This window comes from Pan paniscus, chromosome 3 (genome assembly GCF_029289425.2).
Source record: "Pan paniscus chromosome 3, NHGRI_mPanPan1-v2.0_pri, whole genome shotgun sequence".
NCBI lineage: Eukaryota > Metazoa > Chordata > Mammalia > Primates > Hominidae > Pan > Pan paniscus.
This window is the reverse complement of record NC_073252.2, coordinates 120,117,129-120,139,093: the sequence shown is the minus strand read 5'-3', so window position 1 is coordinate 120,139,093 and position 21,965 is coordinate 120,117,129. Positions and strand designations below refer to the sequence as shown.

Genomic DNA, 21,965 nt, shown 5'->3' with positions numbered 1-21,965 from the left:
TTTTTGTCTTTTTGGTTCTCTAATATATCCTCAGTGCTAATATATCCCTTGTGGTTGGCATATTAGAGGGGCCCAATGGACATTTCTTGAATGACTGAACGCATCACATGGTACACCCTGCCAAGTAAGATCACGTTTGTGTTATCAATTGTAGGTCTTGCTGCTACAGTAACCAAAATTAAAATTACATAACAAGCTTACTTGGCAAATTTATAGTTTGGTCTCCAAGGAATAGACGTCTTGCAATACTTCTTCTATACCATGCTCTTGGAAATGCCAGAATTTCACTGAGTCGGCGCATATCATATTTAAAGGAGGCAGACCCTATATCACAAACAGCTGATACATAAATAACATTTGTTAGTACAGATTTCTAAAACCTTTAATGTTTTCACATGGTAGGTATAAGACAGGGTTATTACACAGCTGAATTATACTTAAGTTACATTATGATTAGTAAGTGTTACATTCTTCCACAAATTACAAAAACAGCACATTCTAACACTGTTAGTACCATTTCCCTTTTTTGAGGTGATGGCAAGTTGGAATTCTATTATCACTTTATCATGAAATCCTCAGAGAAGTTCTAAAGATCAGTCTGATAGCCAGCTTTCAATTTTAACACAACAGTCTTTTCTATTATGGAAAATGAATCATCAGGATGAGCTGGTATACAAATTTTCTCAAAAGGAATTGTAAACCAAATAGCTGTGTGGCAGGGACTACTATTTTCCTATCAGACTAATAGCAGTGACTTTAGACAAAAAACATTTTGATGGCCTTCTTCCAGAGTTCTGCTCTGGAGCGTTCTTCTACTCCTGTTGTATGTGCTCTTCTATTCTTCTACCATAGTTTCTATAGGGTTTACATGCCAATGACTCCCACAGCTAAAATTTCTGTTTTTGTCTGAGCCCATACCTACATAGCGATACCCGCTAAGTCAGTTGTCTACCAGAACCTTCCACCTAAATGTCCTATAGACATTTCCTTCTTTATTTTCTAAGTTAATGGCTTCACTGCTCCTTCAGTCATCTAAGCTAAAAGTTTGAGGCATTCTTGTCTCCTCTGTTGCCCCTAATACAACTTATACTTAAGTTTATGGATTCTCTTCTATCTCTCTTGAACCCACTCCTCATTCCCTTTTCTCCTTTTTTTACTGCCACAGTTCATGCTCTCATCTACTATTGCATGGTCTACTTCAGCAGCCTCCTCAAGCATCTTTTCTTTCCTGTCTTTCAGGCTACCCTCAACTCTCTTTCTAAAACACCATTCTGAAGCATCAACCCATTTCTTAACTTCTAATGGCTTCTCAGTGCCGAAATAATCAGAACCCAATTCTTTAGCATGGCATATGATATGAGTCCCTCCACAATCAGGTCCTATTTTATCAGCTTTACCTCTAGCCTCACTATTTCTGGCTCCATCCACTTAAACCAATTAAATGTTCAACATTTAATTGGCTCCAACCAATTAAATGTTCAACATTTAATTGGCTCCAACCAATTAAATGTTCAACATTTAATTGGCTCCAACCAATTAAATGTTCACTTATACCCTGTGCTTCAGCCACAGCAAATCAAAGTATGATCCAGAAGCATACATTTTGATGCTTCTGTGCCATTGAATACCATGTTGCTACCTCCAAGAATATTCCTACTCATTTTTCAAAATATGGGCCAAATAACATTTCCTATGTGAAGCCTTTTCTGATTTCTCATACAAGACAGAATTTATTGTTTCCTTCTCTTTGTAGAAAGCTCCATTATAGCATTTATTATCCTGGACTCATTTATTTGTCTACACATAAGACCTTGTCTTATTCATGCCTGCTCCCCTCAATCACCTAGCAATCTCAGGTAAAAGTTTACCCTAAAACACAGGCTTAATATATATTTTCAGAATATTGGGTTAAGTGAACATACCATATTCATTTGATTCATAATTATGAAAGTTTTTACTCAGTATTCTGGATTCTTCAGAATGTCTATTTGCATTTACTTTTAAACACTCAAATCGCCATGTAAAGGAAATGACTTGCCCATAGTTATATAGATGTTTATAAAACCAGCAGTACACATGCACACAATTCAAGGTTTTCTGACATCAAGTAAACATTTTTAAACATCACTCATCCCGTTTTAGTGTTTTAAGCATTTACAATTAGAAGAACAAAAAGAAACTGTACCAATTCATGGTGGAGAAAAAGTGAAGAAAAGAAGCAACTTTTACTGATTTAATTAGGCATACTTGGCCCTTGGGTGATATGTCTATTTATCTAGAAATTATATTCCTAACATTTATCACTTGGATTGACACAGTACCGTAGGCTGGGCATTCCTCTCCTTTATATCAACTTATCACTGAAAGCTTAACATTAAGTGACTTAATATTTAAACACTATTAAAACAGAGGCCATTATTTAATTTTGGAAAACAGTATTTTAATTTAAAAACTATAAAATTGAGTACCAGATATATTTATTAACGTAGTATCCATTTTGCTTGCAGACTTGCTTACAGACTGACTTTCAAAAAATGAGGCACCTCCTGAACGCCTGATCCGTGACAAACTCACTTTTACAAACTCAAGGTTTATACTGAGTGAATCTTTTCGACCAGTGACTGAAGTGGGCTCCTCATCCACATTCCCTTTAAAACAAACAAACAAACACAACCCCCACATCTATATATACATATATACACACAGCTGTCTAGTTAGGTGAAAATTATCTAATATACTGTAATATGCCATGAATTAAAATCACTTGAGGTAAAAATTTAAGCAGAGGGATCTAATGAGCATTAGCATTTCTAACAACAATTTAAGAGGTTCAAACCCACAAACATAATTGGTGATTTTTACAACCCTTCCCCAACAATAGAAACTAGAATTGACGTGGAATATATGTTTTCATCATTTATTTAAATACAAGTCAAGAGTTAGTTACTAATAAGAAGCTTTTATGCATTTGCAGTGTTTTATCTGCTCTTCAAAGTGACAATGAAATTTAATTTCACGAAATGGCTGACTTAAATTATAGTCTCTTTTTAAATTAACAATTGTGACCCATGCACTTTAAAATTTTACTTTCTACACAGTTTGTTGTATAAATGGACAGTGATTTGCTAAGACATTTAAATATTTCAATCTCTGGATATCAGAGATTACTGTGCTGTGTATACCGCTTAGAAAATATTCTGAATTTTAAAATTCTTGTATAATTAATTCACCTGAATTACTTATTGTATATGTCTACTTATTACGTAAATATGAGATAGGTATTATCAAAGAGGAAAAATATAAAGAGCATCTGATCTTGGCTATGTCCTTATGATTTATGAAAATAAAGCTTGAAAGCTTGAAAAGATGCTGTAAATCTGAAAAAGACATAAACATGCAAAGTATACCTAATCCTCCTGATCCAGGTGTGAGGCCAGAAACAGCAGTTTTTTGTTTCCCTGCTCCATATGGATGAAATACATAAAGGGAAAAGTCAGACATGCATGCAGTGAAGCTCAAGCCAGATGAACTACTGCTGGAACTGGTCAGGTCTGACTGACTACTACTATGTCGACTTCGGCCAAGAGGGCTGCCTAGTCCCGATGAACCTACAGTGAGCACAGGAAATTGAAAATATAAGCTACAAGAAAAAAAGGCCAGTCAATAATAGTTCTTAAGAACCAGACATGACTTCAGAATAAAATGGAAACACTCAAGCATCAGATCAAAAGATTTAACAGATCAATAGATTTAAATCCTTAAAACTGAAATAAAGACTTAGATGTATTTTCCAATTAATTTACACCAGGGTTGAATACTCTGTTCATGCTTAAAACAATTATTTTTATATATATGTTTGGCCTACTGCATGGTTTCCTATTTCTTTTCTCCTTCACTACTAGAAGCAGGCAGTGGAAGAGGCCCAAAATAGCTAGGGCTTAAGCAAAGTGGGGAGAACATACTGTAAAAAAATCCGTATCATATACTTGGAGTCCACATTTCAGTAGGTGCAGTGGAAACAGGGCAAGGTATGCAAAAGCAGAAAGTAAAAAAATCTGTTAGAGAGCCAAGTGTCCTTGTTGGTAACATTTACTAGGGATGGACAGGTAAATTCCAAAAACATAAAAAATGAGACCATTTGAATAGATTATTAAATGATTTTGCTGGTGATTCCAAAATGTATGTCCAGACCAGACCTCCTTTGGATTTATATATTACAACTGCCTACTTGACCTCCTATTAGAATGGGTCACAGGCATTTAAACTGAACTGCACTCTTGATCTTTTTCCTTGAATTTGTTTTTCTTCCAGTGGTCCCCATCTCCAGTAAATGAATACTTCCATGAAAACAGCTCAACCAGGCTGGGCACAGTGGCTCATGCCTATAATCCCAGCACTCTGGGAGGCCGAAGTGGGCAGATCACGAGGTCAGGAGTTTGAGACCAGCCTGACCAATGTGGTGAAACCCCATCTCTACTAAAAGTACAAAAACTAGCCGGGCGTGGTGGCACGCACCTGTAATCCCAGCTACTCAGGAGGCTGAGGCAGGAGAATTGCTTGAACCCAGGAGGCAGAGGCTGCAGTGAGCTGAGATGGCGCCACTACACTCCAGCCTGGACAACAGAGTGAGACTTAGTCTCAAAAAAATAAATAAATAAATAAATAAAAAGAAAATAGCTCAACCAAAACCTGGGAGTTATCCGTCATCCTTCCTACTCCTGACTCTGTCATGCAATTTATCATTCATCATTTCTATATCTCAGGCATGTAAAGTCTGTCCATTTCCTTCCATCTCACTGCTGCCATTCTAGCTTAAGCAATTATTAACTCTGCCTGGACTGCAGAAATGGCTCTCCTTGCCTCATGCTACTCCAATCAACTGCCACACTGCAGCTGGACTGGTATTCTAAAAGTATGTGTGTGAATCATATCCACTCCCTTGCTTAACCTTTCAGTGGCTTTCCCACATGAGTTGGCTCTTTCCTATCTCTCTAAACCTTTCTTATGCCAGTCTCCACACTTAACAATGGCTTTTTTTTCCTTTTTGTTATTCAGAGTTGACAAACTGTTTCTTCTTCGTGCATTTTGTATTCTCTCCTGGGAGTGTCCATTCCCCCAGTTCTCTGCTTCGCTAACCCATACTTACTTCACGTTTCCATTTAAAATAAGCTTGTTTGCTGGGCTATTACTTGTTTCTCCAAATTCAGTTTAGGTTCCACATTAGTAAGTATGGACCACATCTACTAGCTAAGTTCACTATTACTATGCCCTAGCACTGACCCAGACCACAAAGTAAAGATCCTTTGAAAGAATGGATATTGTCGCAACCTATATATTCTCATCATCATTCCTTGAATAAATAATGATAAAATGAGGGGTGCTATTCATTTATGTTGTTTTCTAAGGAATCATAAAATTTGGGCATAAAAAATTTCTCATTTCATATTCCTTTCACTACCTATTCCTAGCATGGTACATATATACTGCTATATTAAGTGCTAATAAGTTATGACATTATGACAGTTTGTCATTAAAAGATTAACATTCCAAAAGAGAAATGGGCATGGGCATATATTTACCACTCCCAAGAAATAGCTAATAAAGTAATAGAGTACAGATTAAAATAATAAAATCCAAATTTAATCCATCACATTGACAATGATTAAAATTAAATTTAAAGCAGTGTTGGGAAGAATACAATGAACTGGTGTCCATACACACTGTGATGAGAGTGTAGAAATCTTATAGTCTTACCAGAAAGCAAATGTATCAAACACTTTCAAAATGTTCATACTTCCTAACCTAGAAATTCCACTTTTAAGAATTTCTCCTAAGAATATATCTTTGTTTAAAAATATTTACATACAAAGATGTTGATTTTAGTATTATTTTGAAAGCAAAATAACCCACAGAATCTCAAGTATATGATCAAAACAATGGAATATCTTATAGCCATTAATTTTAGAGATGAATATTTAATAATTTAGGAAAATACCTATGATACTTTAAATTTTAAAAAGTTACATCGCAGAAGAGGCCATATTTCAATTTTTGCCTTGGAAAAATATGGTATCACTACAGAAATGTTGTAGTGTTATCGCTGACAACACTAGTTATCTAGGATAAAGGGATATTCTCATTTTCATTTCACCTTTAGTACTTTTCATTTTCTATAATGAATAGTGAGTGTAACTTTTATAATCAGAAAATGTTTTTCAAAAACCAACACTACCACTACAGTATTTTGTTGACAACACAACTCCAACAGCAATATTTTGAAGCTAAGTACTAGATAATGGGTGACCACATTAGCAAAAGCTTTATTTCTAAGGTATCAACCTTTTTGTTTTCCAATTTTGTTGTGAAAACTTTCAAAGATTCACACAGCAAAACAAATGATTTCCTATAACCATTTCCCCATTAATACAAGTAAATACTGTGTTAAGAGATATAATTTCAGTTTTTCAAAGATGACTTTTGGGATGCTTTCTCACAAGCCAGTTTGTAATAATTTTTCCAACTGATGCTTGATGAGATTGTTAGAATAAAGATTTGAATCTAAGATGACTCTCCAAAAATAGGACCCAAAACCTAAGCTGTATTTCCTTACAAATCAGAAAGGTATTTCCCCCTCCACTGTCTTCATGCCTCTCTCAAAAATGGAATTTGGGATTTTATTTTTTTCACGCTTAATGCAAACCTTCTCAAGCTTGCCATTATTGACGTTTTCAACCAGATAATTATTTGGGAGTGGAGGGGGTTGTCATATATACTATAGAATGTTTAGCAGCATCTCTGGTTTCTCTTCTAGCTGCCAGCTGAACACCCTCAGTTACGACTATCAAAATTGTCTCCTAATATTGCCAACAAGATAGCTCCTGGTTAAGAACCAATATTTTAATGACATTCCAGCCTTCTTATCAGTTTTCATTCAGTCTAGTCTCTTTTTTTCAGAGGTATTCAATAAAATTTTTACCATTTGCATGTGTGATCTCTATTTCATTTTTAGGACAGAAGTGGCACCCAGCTTTAACATAGTGAGGAATGCCTATCATCTCAGGAAATCAATTATATTTTAAAAACAAAACCTTTATGAAACACATATTTGAGTTATATAACCAAATTTGCCATTTAAAAATACATATGCTACTGCTACTTGATACAGTTTTCACCCAGTGTGATAAGAAATCCCTGTAAGGTAACACTATGTTTCTTATTTTCCATTTATAATACTGATTACTCCTTAATGTCAAATGTAGCTTAAGATAAAAGATATTCAAAAGTACTTGAACATGTGGATTATTATATAGTAGTTATGTCATAGCGCTTGTAGTATGTACATTCAAGCCATATTCATAATGCTGTCTAACTGCCATTCAGCTAAAAATAGAAACCAAAGGGTAACTCAAGTTCAAATAACACATGAAATATACTCAAAACATTGGTCTACTATAGATTTCTTCCTATAAATAATCCTCAAATATTCCCCTTTTCCAAATATATTTTAAAATATGTATTAATTACTATTAAAATATTGATTTAAAAATAGTATTTGGCTTTATACTAGAGGAATAAAAGAACATTATCTATACCTGGTATTCCAGTTTTGCTAGCAGAAGTCTTTGTTCCACTCTGAGTAGCATTACCTCCAGGGGATAAAGTCTCTGCAGGATATGTAGTCCCTAAAGTCTCCAGTTCTCCTCGGTTTGAAGAAAACACCAAATCCAGGGATGGCAGCTTTAACATGCATTCTACTCTTGATACTGGTAAACAGCTAAATTTGATCTGTGAGGGCTAAAAATAACAGACAGCAAAAGGTTTCTAGGAACTGGATAAAAGAAAAGTTTTAAATAGAAATAATATTGAAATGTTCAAATAAACTTAAGAAACATTTTTTTTAAACAGAAAGAAATAAAGTATATCACCTGAACTCATACATAAACCACAACATCTACAGGAAAGTTAAGAAATTTCACCTTGGATTTCAAAAGTTACATTTAATTTCCATTTCTGTCTACATATATTGATCATGTTTACTCATTTGATACTTAAGATTTTGTGTTCATTGTCCTAGCTTTTTAAACAGAAGCATGATATAAAAATCAAAATGTATAAACAAAATGCTATCATTTTTAAAAACCTAAATATTTGAGGAGCCATCTCAGAACAATAAGACAGTTGACCCTTGAACACCACAGGTTTGAACTGTGCTGGTCCAATTAACATATGAATTTTTTTCAGCCAAACATGGATTGAAAATACAGTATTTGGGATGAAAAACCCGCATATACAGAGGGGTGTCTCTTTTTTTAGTAATTCCTCAGGGCTGACTGCGGGACGTGAGTATGTGTGGATTTCGGTATACATGGTGGGGGGCAGGGGTAGTCCTACAGCCAGTCTCCTAAGTACACGGAGGGACTGTATTTAGATATTTAGATAGTTCAGAACCTTAAAAAATTTATGCTCATATTAAACTTGTTCATAATTAACAAAGGTTGGTTTTTGTTTTTTTAGAGACACTCTGTTTTTTTAGAGACCACTCTGTTGTCCAGGCTGGACTGCAGTGGTACAATTATGGCTCACTGCAGCCTTTGAACCTACCAGTCTCAAGCCATCTTCCCATCTCAGCCTCCCAAGTTGCTAGGACCACAGATACATACAATCATGCCTCGCTAATTTTATTTATTTATTTTTTTGGTAGAGATGGGGTCTCCATGTGTTGCCCAGGCTGGTCTCAAACTCCTGGGCTCAAGTGATCTACCCGCCTCAGCCTCCCAAAGTGCTGTGATTACAGGTGTGAGCCACTGCACCCAGCCCAAAGGTTTTATAACCCTCAAACCCTCATTCATTCTGTTTTCATCATACCTTTAAAAAAGCTAGCTAAAAATTCTGGAATGTAAGACTGAAGCTCTTTTGGCCACATTACTGTTATAGAAGATAGTTGGAACAGATGACCATTAGTGTTTCCTTTACTCTTAAGATTATTAGATTTTAATTGAGGATCAACTAAACCCTGAAGTTTTGATACAAGTAGTTTTAAATCCTCCTTGATAAACAGATTTAATTAAATATATACTATATTTGGTATAGTATATATGCTAATATATATTTTATTATATATAATATATACTAATATATTTGGTATAGCATATATGCTAATATATACTCCCAAAGGCCTATTGGTAGGACTGCATTTTAGAATAAAATATTAAATAAAAACTAGGTAACACTTAGCAAAAATTTTAACAAAGGTACTATTGTGACTTTATATCTCAATTACACTTTATATCTGCCCAGAAAACTATAATGGCAAGAAATTAAGGTGGCAAAATAAAGGCGTAAAATGCTTAAAAAAGGGTTTTAACTTAAATATTTTTATTTTTGTCACAGAAGTATGAGCTTTAATTTTTGAAAACCCAAAGATCTATGAAACTTCTTGGTAGAAAAGTGAATATAGATGATCTCCAATTTAGGCTGGGCGAAAGTGATACACATTCAGTAGAAACTGTACTTTGAGGACCCATACAACCATTCTGCATTTCACTTTCAGTACAACATTCAATAAATTACATGAGATATTCAAGATTTTATTATAAAAAAGGCTTTGTATTAGACGGTTTTACCCAACTGAAGAGTAATGTGTTCTGAGCACATTTAAGGTAAGCTAGTTTAAGCTATGATGTTCAGTAAGTTAAGTGTATTAAATGCATTACTGACTTATGCTATTCAGTTTGTGATGGGTTAATCAGAACAGCATCATAACTTGAGCATCTGTATATACATAAAATTTTACACATACTTCACACATATTCTGGCAACCTCCAAGCCATCACAAACATACTAAAGGTTCATGAACCTGAGGTTAAGAAAACTTTTAAACAGTAATAATGTTGAAATGTTCAAATAAACTTAAGGAAAACATTTCTCTTTAAAACAAAAAGAAAGAAATGAAGTATGTCACCTGAACTCGTACATAAACCACAACATCTACAGGGAAGGAAGAGTAAGCAGATGTTGAAGACGACACTAGTGATGTTGTTGATTCTTCCATAGGATCTGGTATTTCAAAATGTCCCATATCTTCATCTTGTGAGCTGACAGCTGTTTAAAATATTTGGTTAAGTTTTATTATTAGATCAAAGGCAAACTATTTATTAAAAGATCCTTATTGTTTATACTAGTGAGATGAAAGGTATGAACACCCGGAAACATTTGCTTCTGTAGCCCTTCATTCTATACGTTTTTCCCTGTTCACACCTCTTGCTCATTCCCCCAAACTCAAATTTTCCTGCTGCTATACCAAACACTGTACAAAGAAACTAGTGATTATATCCTTGCCCTCAAAGAGATTCCAGTCCAAGGGACACACTAAGGATGTAGAACTTAAATGTTAATTTTGTCATTAACTAGGTGGGGCCATGGGAAAGTTATGTAACCTCACCAGGACTTAGTTTCTTCATTTGTAAATGACAATTAGATGATCTCTCAAGTTCTTTTACAGTTTATAATTTATAATTGCATATATTATGTAATAATGTATAATAGCATTAAGAAAACCTTCTATATAATAAGATCCCAAAATATATGTTATGGGGAGGTATATAAGAAGGATGCTTACCTGTATAATTCCTTTCAACTGGTGTAATTGGGATAGTTTCCAGAGCTTTTTCCAGAAAGTCTAATAGGCAGGGACTAATAACCATTTCTTCTGGCAATGACTGAAGTGCTACCCAGGCATATAACTTGGCTGTTTTTACTCCTCCACTTCCTTTTCCTTTGGCTAGAACATTTATAAATTCCATTTAATGGATTTTATAAAAAGTTCCAATTAAACAGAAATTTGAATTATATTAAAGTTTAATCAAGCAAAGTACCTCACATTTAAGGCCTTACAAGAAAATAATAAAAGTAGCAGGTTGATAGGAATGATATGTTAATGTTAGAATACAAAGGCGATTAATAACATATAATAAGTTGGTTATTCCTACTTGCTGTGCGTCACAAGTTTTGGTCCAGTTTTTCAGCTTTATATTTTGGTTAGTCTCTCATTAGCATTAGTCCTTTTGTCCATTTAAGAAGATATAGAGAACTTTAACAATATTTAGTGGCAAGTGAAGAAAAATGTCACTGTTTTCAGGCTTTCCTGTGCTTAGCTTGCATGTATTTATAATGCTTCCCTACATGGGATGCCATTTCTCTTTCCTTTTACCTAACTAAATATATCTGCTTCAGGAGAATGAGTAAAACATCTAAGACTTAGTTAGCTTTGGCTAAGGTTTCCAACTTCTAACATTTATTAGTTGTTCAAATCTAGGAAAGACATCCAACTTCTATGAGCCTTAACTTTCCTCATTTATAAAAGGGGTTAATAGCTGCCATGCACTTAATGGACACAGATGTGCCTTGTTAGCTGAAAAGTGACACTAGGCATTCTCAGCATGATTACTATTTTAAAAGGTTTATATATCAAGTTTTGTCTCCCAAATGAAACTTTCTCAAATAATTCTTGTCTAGTCTGATATTCCTTTTTTTGGAAATCCTGCCATGTATGTACGGTATCATTCATGTGCTATGGTAGCCAGATTCCAAGATGACATTCAATGATCCTTGCCTCCTGGTATTCATGCCCTTGTGTAGTTTACTTCCGTACTGACCTGTGTGATGAGTAAAACCTTGTGGCAGTGATGGTGTGTGACTTCTAAGGCTAAGCCATAAGAGATAATGCAGCTTCAGCCATGGTATCTTTTGGATCACTCCTTTTAAGGGAAGTCAACTGCCATATCATGAGAACACTCAAGAAGCCCAGTAGAGAAGCCCACATGAGAGGAACTGAAGTACCAATTAGCCAGTCACATGACTGAGACATGATGGAGGCAGATGTTTCAGTCCCAGTCAAGTACTGTCATCTGAATACTTGACTGGGGCTGAAAAATCTGCCATGACTGCAATCTTGTAAAAGACCATGAGTTAGATCCACTGAGCCAAACTGTGCCTACATTTCTGATCAACAGAACCTGTGGTTGAGGTTATAAGCCACTAAATTCTGGGTAATGTGTTATACAACAGAGAAGTAATAAATGTGGTTAAACCCAATGTACTCTCAAGTTTGATATTTCCATCTGCTCATAAGCTCCCAAATTTGAGCTACATAAAACTACTCTTTTTATATATACAGACCTAAAAATTTAATTAAGTAAACTATTTGGTATATTATTTATTTTATAACAGATATTCTAAAGTAATGTCAATTTCAAAAACAGGTGAAAATGGTTGGCCTACACTTCCATATTCCATATATGAAGTCTGTATAGTCATTATTGACAAATGTATGTCCTTTTTTCTTAAACATGTGCATTGGAAAGTCTCAAAAGAGCAAGTAGGTAATAACTAAAAATTTTTAAAATGACAAAAAATAAAGTATATACTCCTTAAATACCTGCAGGAATAGGTGGGGGCTGGGGAGGAAGTAAGGTGTTAGTCTTGCTCTGGACAGTGCAAGGTAAAGGAGGAGAAGGAGGAGATGTTGCACTATCTTTCATACCATACAGCTTGGACTCTTTGGAGAGTGTTCTTGGCAAGGAAGATCCCCTGGAGGCATTAGGTGATTCAGTCTTTAGCGTCTTGGAATTGTAATGCAACTGTATTGAAATAAATAAACTTTTAAAATTAAAATTATGAAGATGAGGAAAATCAAGAAATATAGAAAAATGTGGTAGAAAGAACATTGGAAGTCAGAGGACTGTTTTAACTTTTAAAAGTTAGCTTTGTGATCCTGGCAAGTTTCTTTGCTTTTATTCATTTTTTAAAATAAAAAGGTCATTTCAGATAATCTTTAGTGTCCTTTCGAACTGAATAGTCTATGATTCTATAATTCCAGAATCTAAAAAATTGTTGTTTAATGAAGTTGCACTAGCAAGGTTTAGCAAGTTTGTTACGAATATCAATTTATTAAAAAACCGAACTTCTTTCCATCAAACTTTCATGGAAAATGCTACATAAATGAAGTGGGAACCTGCAGTTTTGATGTTCTTCTGTCCAGAATATGGCTATATTAGACAAAGAAGTCACTAAGTCTCATTTTAATATAATGAGAAAAAGATGAACATATATGATAGAAAATAAACATTGCTACCAATAGTCTAATCCCTTACCCTAGACAATTGGGTTTTTACCTTTACATCAACTCCGGGAATGTAAAATACTGTTGTTTCCAAGTCACTAGGCTTTGTCTGTAGAGATGATGGCACTTTCTTGCCGGTCATTAAATGGGTGGTAGAAGCATAATTAGTTTGAAACTTCTTCTTTTTTGAAGGTGAATCTTGATCTAAGCTCCTGGAACTTCGATCATAACTCCTGTGAACAGAAAAATGTTCTTATCTTTTTAAAAAATGACACATTTATCTTTTTGTTTAAAAGCAAACTTTTATTTTTACAGTAAATGGAATACAATCCTTCATTTAAGAAGTTGAAAAAAGTGAAGTTCATCACTATCTCTAGCGATACTGGTTAATGCCTTGCATGAGTGACGTAAATGTTGTATGTTCCGTAACTATACAGGGCAGTTACCTTTATTCTTTCCTAAGGTCGTGACTTTCATTTGAATATATTAGGTTGAACCAACTATCTCTCAGACCACAGTGCAATCAAACTAGAACTCAGGATTAAGAATCTCACTCAAAGCCGCTCAACTACATGGAAACTGAACAACCTGCTCCTGAATGACTACTGGGTACATAACGAAATGAAGGCAGAAATAAAGATGTTCTTTGAAATCAACGAGAACAAAGACACAACATACCAGAATCTCTGGGACACATTCAAAGCAGTGTGCAGAGGGAAATTTATAGCACTAAATGCCCACAAGAGAAAGCAGGAAAGATCCAAAATTGACACCCTAACATCACAATTAAAAGAACTAGAAAAGCAAGAGCAAACACATTCAAAAGCTAGCAGAAGGCAAGAAATAACTAAAATCAGAGCAGAACTGAAGGAAATAGAGACACAAAAAACCCTTCAAAAAATTAATGAATCCAGGAGCTGGTTTTTTGAAAGGATCAACAAAATTGATAGACCGCTAGCAAGACTAATAAAGAAAAAAAGAGAGAAGAATCAAATAGACGCAATAAAAAATGATAAAGCGGATATCACCACCGATCCCACAGAAATACAAACTACCATCAGAGAATACTACAAACACCTCTACGCAAATAAACTAGAAAATCTAGAAGAAATGGATACATTGCTTGACACATACACTCTCCCAAGACTAAACCAGGAAGAAGTTGAATCTCTGAATAGACCAATAACAGGAGCTGAAATTGTGGCAATAATCAATAGTTTACCAACCAAAAAGAGTCCAGGACCAGATGGATTCACAGCCGAATTCTACCAGAGGTACAAGGAGGAACTGGTACCATTCCTTCTGAAACTATTCCAATCAATAGAAAAAGAGGGAATCCTCCCTAACTCATTTTATGAGGCCAGCATCATTCTGATACCAAAGCCTGGCAGAGACACAACCAAAAAAGAGAATTTTAGACCAATATCCTTGATGAACATTGATGCAAAAATCCTCAATAAAATACTGGCAAACCGAATCCAGCAGCACATCAAAAAGCTTATCCACCATGATCAAGTGGGCTTCATCCCTGGGATGCAAGGCTGGTTCAACATACGCAAATCAATAAATGTAATCCAGCATATAAACAGAGCCAAAGACAAAAACCACATGATTATCTCAATAGATGCAGAAAAAGCCTTTGACAAAATTCAACAACCCTTCATGCTAAAAACTCTCAATAAATTAGGTATTGATGGGACATATTTTAAAATAATAAGAGCTATCTATGACAAACCCACAGCCAATATCATACTGAATGGGCAAAAACTGGAAGCATTCCCTTTGAAAACTGGCACAAGACAGGGATGCCCTCTCTCACCAGTCCTATTCAACATAGTGTTGGAAGTTCTGGCCAGGGCAATCAGGCAGGAGAAGGAAATAAAGGGTATTCAATTAGGAAAAGAGGAAGTCAAATTGTCCCTGTTTGCAGACGACATGATTGTTTATCTAGAAAACCCCATCGTCTCAGCCCAAAATCTCCTTAAGCTGATAAGCAACTTCAGCAAAGTCTCAGGATACAAAATCAATGTACAAAAATCACAAGCATTCTTATACACCAACAACAGACAAACAGAGAGCCAAATCATGAGTGAACTCCCATTCACAATTGCTTCAAAGAGAATAAAATACCTAGGAATCCAACTTACAAGGGATGTGAAGCACCTCTTCAAGGAGAACTACAAACCACTGCTCAAGGAAATAAAAGAGGATACAAACAAATGGAAGAGCATTCCTTGCTCATGGGTAGGAAGAATCAATATCGTGAAAATGGCCATACTGCCCAAGGTAATTTACAGATTCAATGCCATCCCCATCAAGCTACCAATGACTTTCTTCACAGAATTGGAAAAAACTACTTCAAAGTTCATATGGAACCAAACGAGAGCCCGCATCGCCAAGTCAATCCTAAGCCAAAAGAACAAAGCTGGAGGCATCACACTACCTGACTTCAAACTATACTACAAGGCTACAGTAACCAAAACAGCATGGTACTGGTACCAAAACAGAAATATAGATCAATGGAACAGAACAGAGCCCTCAGAAATAACGCCGCTTACCTACAACTATCTGATCTTTGACAAACCTGAGAAAAACAAGCAATGGGGAAAGGATTCCCTATTTAATAAATGGTGCTGGGAAAACTGGCTAGCCATATGTAGAAAGCTGAAACTGGATCCCTTCCTTACACCTTATACAAAAATCAATTCAAGATGGATTAAAGATTTAAATGTTAGACCTAAAACCATAAAAACCCTAGAAGAAAACCTAGGCATTACCATTCAGGACATAGGCGTGGGCAAGGACTTCATGTCCAAAACACCAAAAGCAATGGCAACAAAAGCCAAAATTGACAAATGGGATCTAATTAAACTAAAGAGCTTCTGCACAGCAAAAGAAACTACCATCAGAGTGAATAGGCAACCTACAACATGGGAGAAAATTTTCACAACCTACTCATCTGACAAAGGGCTAATATCCAGAATCTACAGTGAACTCAAACAAATTTACAAGAAAAAAACAAACAACCCCATCAAAAAGTGGGCGAAGGACATGAACAGGCACTTCTCAAAAGAAGACATTTATGCAGCCAAAAAACACATGAAAAAATGCTCATCATCACTGGCCATCAGAGAAATGCAAATCAAAACCACTATGAGATATCATCTCACACCAGTTAGAATGGCAATCATTCAAAAGTCAGGAAACAACAGGTGCTGGAGAGGATGTGGAGAAATAGGAACACTTTTACACTGTTGGTGGGACTGTAAACTAGTTCAACCATTGTAGAAGTCAGTGTGGCGATTCCTCAGGGATCTAGAACTAGAAATACCATTTGACCCAGCCATCCCATTACTGGGTATATACCCAAATGACTATAAATCATGCTGCTATAAAGACACATGCACACGTATGTTTATTGCGGCATTATTCACAATAGCAAAGACTTGGAACCAACCCAAATGTCCAACAATGATAGACTGGATTAAGAAAATGTGGCACATATACAGCATGGAATACTATGCAGCCATAAAAAATGATGAGTTCATATCCTTTGTAGGGACATGGATGAAATTGGAAACCATCATTCTCAGTAAACTATCGCAAGAACAAAAAACCAAACACCGCATATTCTCACTCATAGGTGGGAATTGAACAATGAGATCACATGGACACAGGAAGGGGAATATCATACTCTGGGGACTGTGGTGGGGAGGGGGGAGGGGGGAGGGATAGCATTGGGAGATATACCTAATGCTAGATGACGAGTTAGTGGGTGCAGCGCACCAGCATGGCACATGTATACATATGTAACTAACCTGCACAATGTGCACATGTACCCTAAAACTTAAAGTATAAAAAAAAAAAAAAAAAAAAAGAAACTGCCCTTTATATAGTAAAAATACAGCTAAATATTAGCAATTTATTATGGGTTATGGTTCAATCAAAAATAAACTAATAGTCATCCTTTTTATCATCACTACTACATTTGTAAGACATTTTAACTGTTTATAGTACTTTTTTATTTTCTCTTATTTTATAAAAGCCTCAATTAAATATTTTATTATGGAAATCTTTGAACGTATAAAAAATAATCAGAATAGTATCATTAATGATCCTCCATGTTCCCACTACCCAGTTTCAATAATTGTCAGCATTCTTTTTATCTACATCTCCACCCATCCGCTCAATTATAACTATTTTTTTTACAGTTCATTTTTAGATTAGAAAAGGAAAACAAAATTTAAAGAAAAAAATGTTAATCCTGTTTATATCATCATTTAGTTAGTGATGTAAACAAATAGTAAAGCTGCAGTTATATCCTGAACATTATTTCAGTCTACTGAGGTCTGTGTAACTGTCTCCCAGTCTTTCTTATTTCTTTATGAACTCATCAAAGCTCTCAATAACCAAGATACTTCTGAGCATTGTGTTGTTCTTTAAAACTGAAATATGTATAACACAGGGACAGACACTGAGAAATTCATGTGTGTTAAAAGAATTCTAAAGATATAACTATTTTAATTTAAAAATTTGCAAAAATCTAAATCAGACATCCATTTCCAGTTGCCAGAAAATATTATGCACTTGTTTATAAGAAACTGTATAAGAAATATACACTTGACCATTATAACTATAATTACATTTACACTTCAAATCTGCATTTTGGGATGGAGAAGTTTGTTATAATTCAGTGATATATGAATAGTATTTCTAATAGATAAAGTTTCATGTATCCTTTTCCAATCAATTTCTTACCTTCTCAAACTTATATCATCATGTTCTTGTAGAAGGGTGGTTGGGTGGAGTACACATTTTCCACTATCAATTTCAACCCGTATATCAAGTTCAAAGTCAATATTTCTCTCTGTAGCTGTGCCACTAAGACTTCTATTGACTGGTGTTGTTGGCCAGCGTTCTGTAAATAGCTGATGAACAGCAGCAAAGCCTGTTGCTTTTTTACGAGATGTATGTCTACAGAAAGAACAATTGATCATTACATTGTAGTAAAATGAGAGTTCTTTTTAACAAACTATTTTCCAACATGTTATGTGAGCAACAGTCTGTAAATAAATTTTACTATTTTGTAAATTCACATGAGTGAGTTTAATGGAGCCACACTTTATTCAGCTACTATGTACTGAATAACTATTATATGCCAGGCTATTTGCTAGGTGATGAGGACACAGACATAATCACCACTTTTAAGGAGTCTGAATATCAGTATATAAAATATACTGTGTATGTTGGAAAATATTTCATTTTCTCAAATTATAACATTTAAATGTTACTTTCCAGATTTTATTAAAGACAGAACAACAAGGAAAGAAAAATAATGCCATGTGCTCTTTAACAAATGGTGCCGGAAAAACTGGATATCCACATCAAAATAAATGAAATTGAACCCTTATGTCATACCATACAAAAAAATCAACTCAAAATGGATTAAGGACTTAACACCTGAAACTGTTAAACTCTTAGAAGAAAACATAGGGAAAAGGCTTCATAACACTGGTCTTGGCAATGATTTCCTGACACCAAAAGCACAGACAACAAAAGTAAAAATAGACAAGTGGGACAACATCAAACTAAAAAAGCTTCTGCAAAGCAATGGAAACAATAGGGTGAAAAGGCAACCCATGGAATGGGAGAAAATATTTGTAACCATATATCTGACAAGGGAGTAATTCCCAAAGTATGTAACAAAATCCTAGCATTCAGAAACGAGAAAAATCCGATTTTAATAATTGGCTAAGAACTTAAGTACACATTTCTCCAAAGAATCAGCCAACAAGTATATGAAAAGGTGTTCAATATTACCAGTCATCAAGGAAACGCAAACCAAAACCACAATGAAATATGATTCATACCTGGTAACATGACTATTATTTAAACAAAAAGCAAAAACAAGTGTGTTGGCAAGGACATGGAGAAAACAGAATCCTTGCACATTTTGGTAGGAATGCAAAACAGAGCAGCTGCTAGGGAAAATAGTATGGAGATTCCTCAAGAGATTACAGTAGAACTACAACATGATCCAGAGATCCCACTTCTGGATATTTATCCAAAAGAATTGAAATCGGGATCTCAAAGAGATATTAGCACTCCCAAGTTCACTGCAGCATTTTTCACAACAGCCAAGATGTAGAAACAACCTAAAACGTCCATTGACAGACAAATGAATTAAAAAATGTGGTGCATACATACAATGGAATTTTATCAGCCTTAAAAAAAAGACGGAAATGCTGCACTATGTGACAACATGTATGAACTTGATTATGCTACATGAAGTATGCCAGATACAGAAGGACAAATACTGCATGATTCCACTTACATGAGGTATCTAAAATTGCCCAACTCATAGAAGCAGAGAATAGAATGGTGGTTGTCAGGGGTTGAGGGTCTGGGGGAGGTTGGCCGTTGCTAATCAATCATGTATAAAGTTTCAGTTATGCAAGATTAATAAGTTCTAGAGATTGTGCCTACAGATAACACTATTGTATGGCACACTTAAAAAGGTGTTAAGAGGGTAGATCTCATGCTAAGTGATCTTACCAATATAAAATATTTAAAGAACTTATCAAATTGTATATCTGGAAAATATGGTTACACTAATATAAATTATATCTCAATAAAACTGACAAAATAGTTTTTACGAAGGCAACGTAAAACATAAAAAGTAGAGATATAGATCATCTGTCCGGGAAGGCAAATGTCCGATTACTGTTAAGACAAAACAAAAAAAAAGGGAAGAATTTATCCACACAACTATAAAGTAATATTTCCTATAACCAAATTTATATTCTAAGAAATACCAAAATACCTAGAAAAATTGTTAGAAAAGATGCAAACTTGGACCACCATGAAATTAAATATAATGACAAGATTCTAAAAATGTCCAGGAAGAAAACAGATATAAAATATCAAAAAAACTTAAGTCACATTGACAGAACTGAAAAAGATAACCAGCATATGCCAAATATGGATGCTGGAAGATAACAGAACAGTTTTTCTTACTTAGGAGAAGAAATACATATTAAACTAGAATTCTGTCCCCAACGCAATAATAAACACAAAAATAGTAAAGCTACTTTAGACATGAAGAAAATGAAGTAGATCTGCAATAATAACTTTTCATAGTAAGTTATTTGAGAATGTACTCCAGAAAAATGAAGGAATAAAACCAAATATGCTGATGTATGGGATTCAGCAGTCAGTGGCTTCAGTCTAGGAAAGGGAGGAAAGAATCCCTAAAGCTCAAAATGTAGAAGATTGAAGACAGAGAGTTTCTTATAGATCAGCTTTTGGTTACACTCTTGTGCTAAGCCAATTTCTCATTATTTATTACCATTATTAGAAACTCTTACTATTATTGTCACAACCTCACTTGAGGGTGGTTTAAATAGACCAGTTCCAAAGATCCTTGCCGCTCCTCTTGAGGGCATATTCAGAGCAAAGTTTCACATATGTCATTTATTTCATTAACACCATTTCATGTTATTTCTTTCTTCTAAGAATTTGCTTAAGTCTTTCATCCATTGCTAACCATTTCCCTTTACTACTTTTCTTAACTAGCCTTCACTATTACATATCTCCTTGCTGCAATCTGTTAATTTAATGCCACAGGAATACAGCCCTCTCCTTTAATTTACTCGTAACCACATCTTTATTTCCATTTTATTTTAGATAATTAAACTTAGGTGACATGAAAAAAAAATTTAAATTTAAAAAATAATGTTATATGGAGCTACATCACAATAAACCATGTGATAAATTTTATTAAAATAAATTTTATTTTAATGAGTCTGTTAGTCTCACTCAAGCGAGGCACATTAAAAATTTTTTTGTAAAAGCTGAGTTATATATAACATTTTGTGCTCATTTCTAGATTCTGAAATACATTAGGATCTTAAAATAAGGTTACTCACGAGGGTTTCCTGTAAATATAAAACCTTTCCCTCTCATGGTCTTCATCTTTTTCATCCTTCTCGGAATCTTCACTGGTAGAAGACAAACTGTCATCCCGTCGGCCCTCTTCAGTTTGGAAAGGAATGCCTGGTGAAAAGCCTCCTGGAGTTTTGGGAGAGCTGAACACAGAACATGATCCTTCACTATTTGATGAATAATGGGATGGACCTTCAATGGTTACTGACAAAAGGTCCAGTTCTGTCTCCTCTGGAAACTGATTGTAAAAAGAAAAAACATGAATCAGATTCATATTTCAATTAAAAAAAGAAAAAATATATAAATTTAAACATTTAAAAATTATCTCAGAGTTGAATTTCTTCACTCTGAACTGAAAGAAAGGTCAGATTCATGAACATATGAAATAGTACACCAAGGAAGGAAGCAAAAGGGCCAACCACAGAAAGTTACACTACTGACATACTAAAAATCAGAATGAAATTTTACTTAATATAAACATATATTACTGTATCAATAACACTGTAATTCTTTAAAGCAGAAGTTAAACATGTGGAAGCAAAAGAAACATGATTAACTATAAATCAGAATGGCAAGAGCAATTAGTGATGGAAGAGCATGCAGTATCAGTACAAAGTTTATTGTTTTCTCATCATGCTAGTAGATGCTTTTTGTGGATCTTTTAAATGCTAGTAGATGCTTTTTGTGGATCTTTTAAAAGTTAGTAGATGCTTTTTTGTGGATGCTTTTTGTGGATCTTTTAAAAATGAGCCCCACATGAGTTAAAGAAAAATGTGCAAATAGCCGAGTAATAAAACATGTATCAATCAAACTGAAGAGTGCTGTATTTTAAGGTAAATACAGTCAGCTCTCTGTAAACACCTACAGATTCAATCAAGTGCAGATGGAAAATATTGGGGGA

General features: G+C 34.7%; 1 protein-coding gene across 8 annotated transcripts in view; it reads right to left on the bottom strand.

Annotated features, from left to right (window-relative positions):
- BLTP1 (bridge-like lipid transfer protein family member 1) overlaps positions 1-21,965 on the bottom strand; it is a 212,504-nt gene that overhangs the window by 15,642 nt on the left and 174,897 nt on the right. For 5 of the 8 annotated variants that reach the window (XM_008969477.4, XM_003816409.5, XM_008969480.4 and 2 more), the window contains 10 exons: positions 21,049-21,302; positions 17,879-18,094; positions 13,173-13,353; positions 12,437-12,638; positions 10,619-10,780; positions 9,962-10,101; positions 7,593-7,794; positions 3,408-3,608; positions 2,469-2,648; positions 202-339 (listed from right to left, as the gene is read on the bottom strand). In XM_008969477.4, coding sequence (XP_008967725.3) covers positions 202-339; positions 2,469-2,648; positions 3,408-3,608; positions 7,593-7,794; positions 9,962-10,101; positions 10,619-10,780; positions 12,437-12,638; positions 13,173-13,353; positions 17,879-18,094; positions 21,049-21,302 — 1,876 coding nt within the window. The remainder of the gene's footprint in view (positions 1-201; positions 340-2,468; positions 2,649-3,407; positions 3,609-7,592; positions 7,795-9,961; positions 10,102-10,618; positions 10,781-12,436; positions 12,639-13,172; positions 13,354-17,878; positions 18,095-21,048; positions 21,303-21,965) is intronic. The other 3 variants (XM_024928495.4, XM_055111802.2, XM_055111803.2) reach the window with 1 other exon arrangement.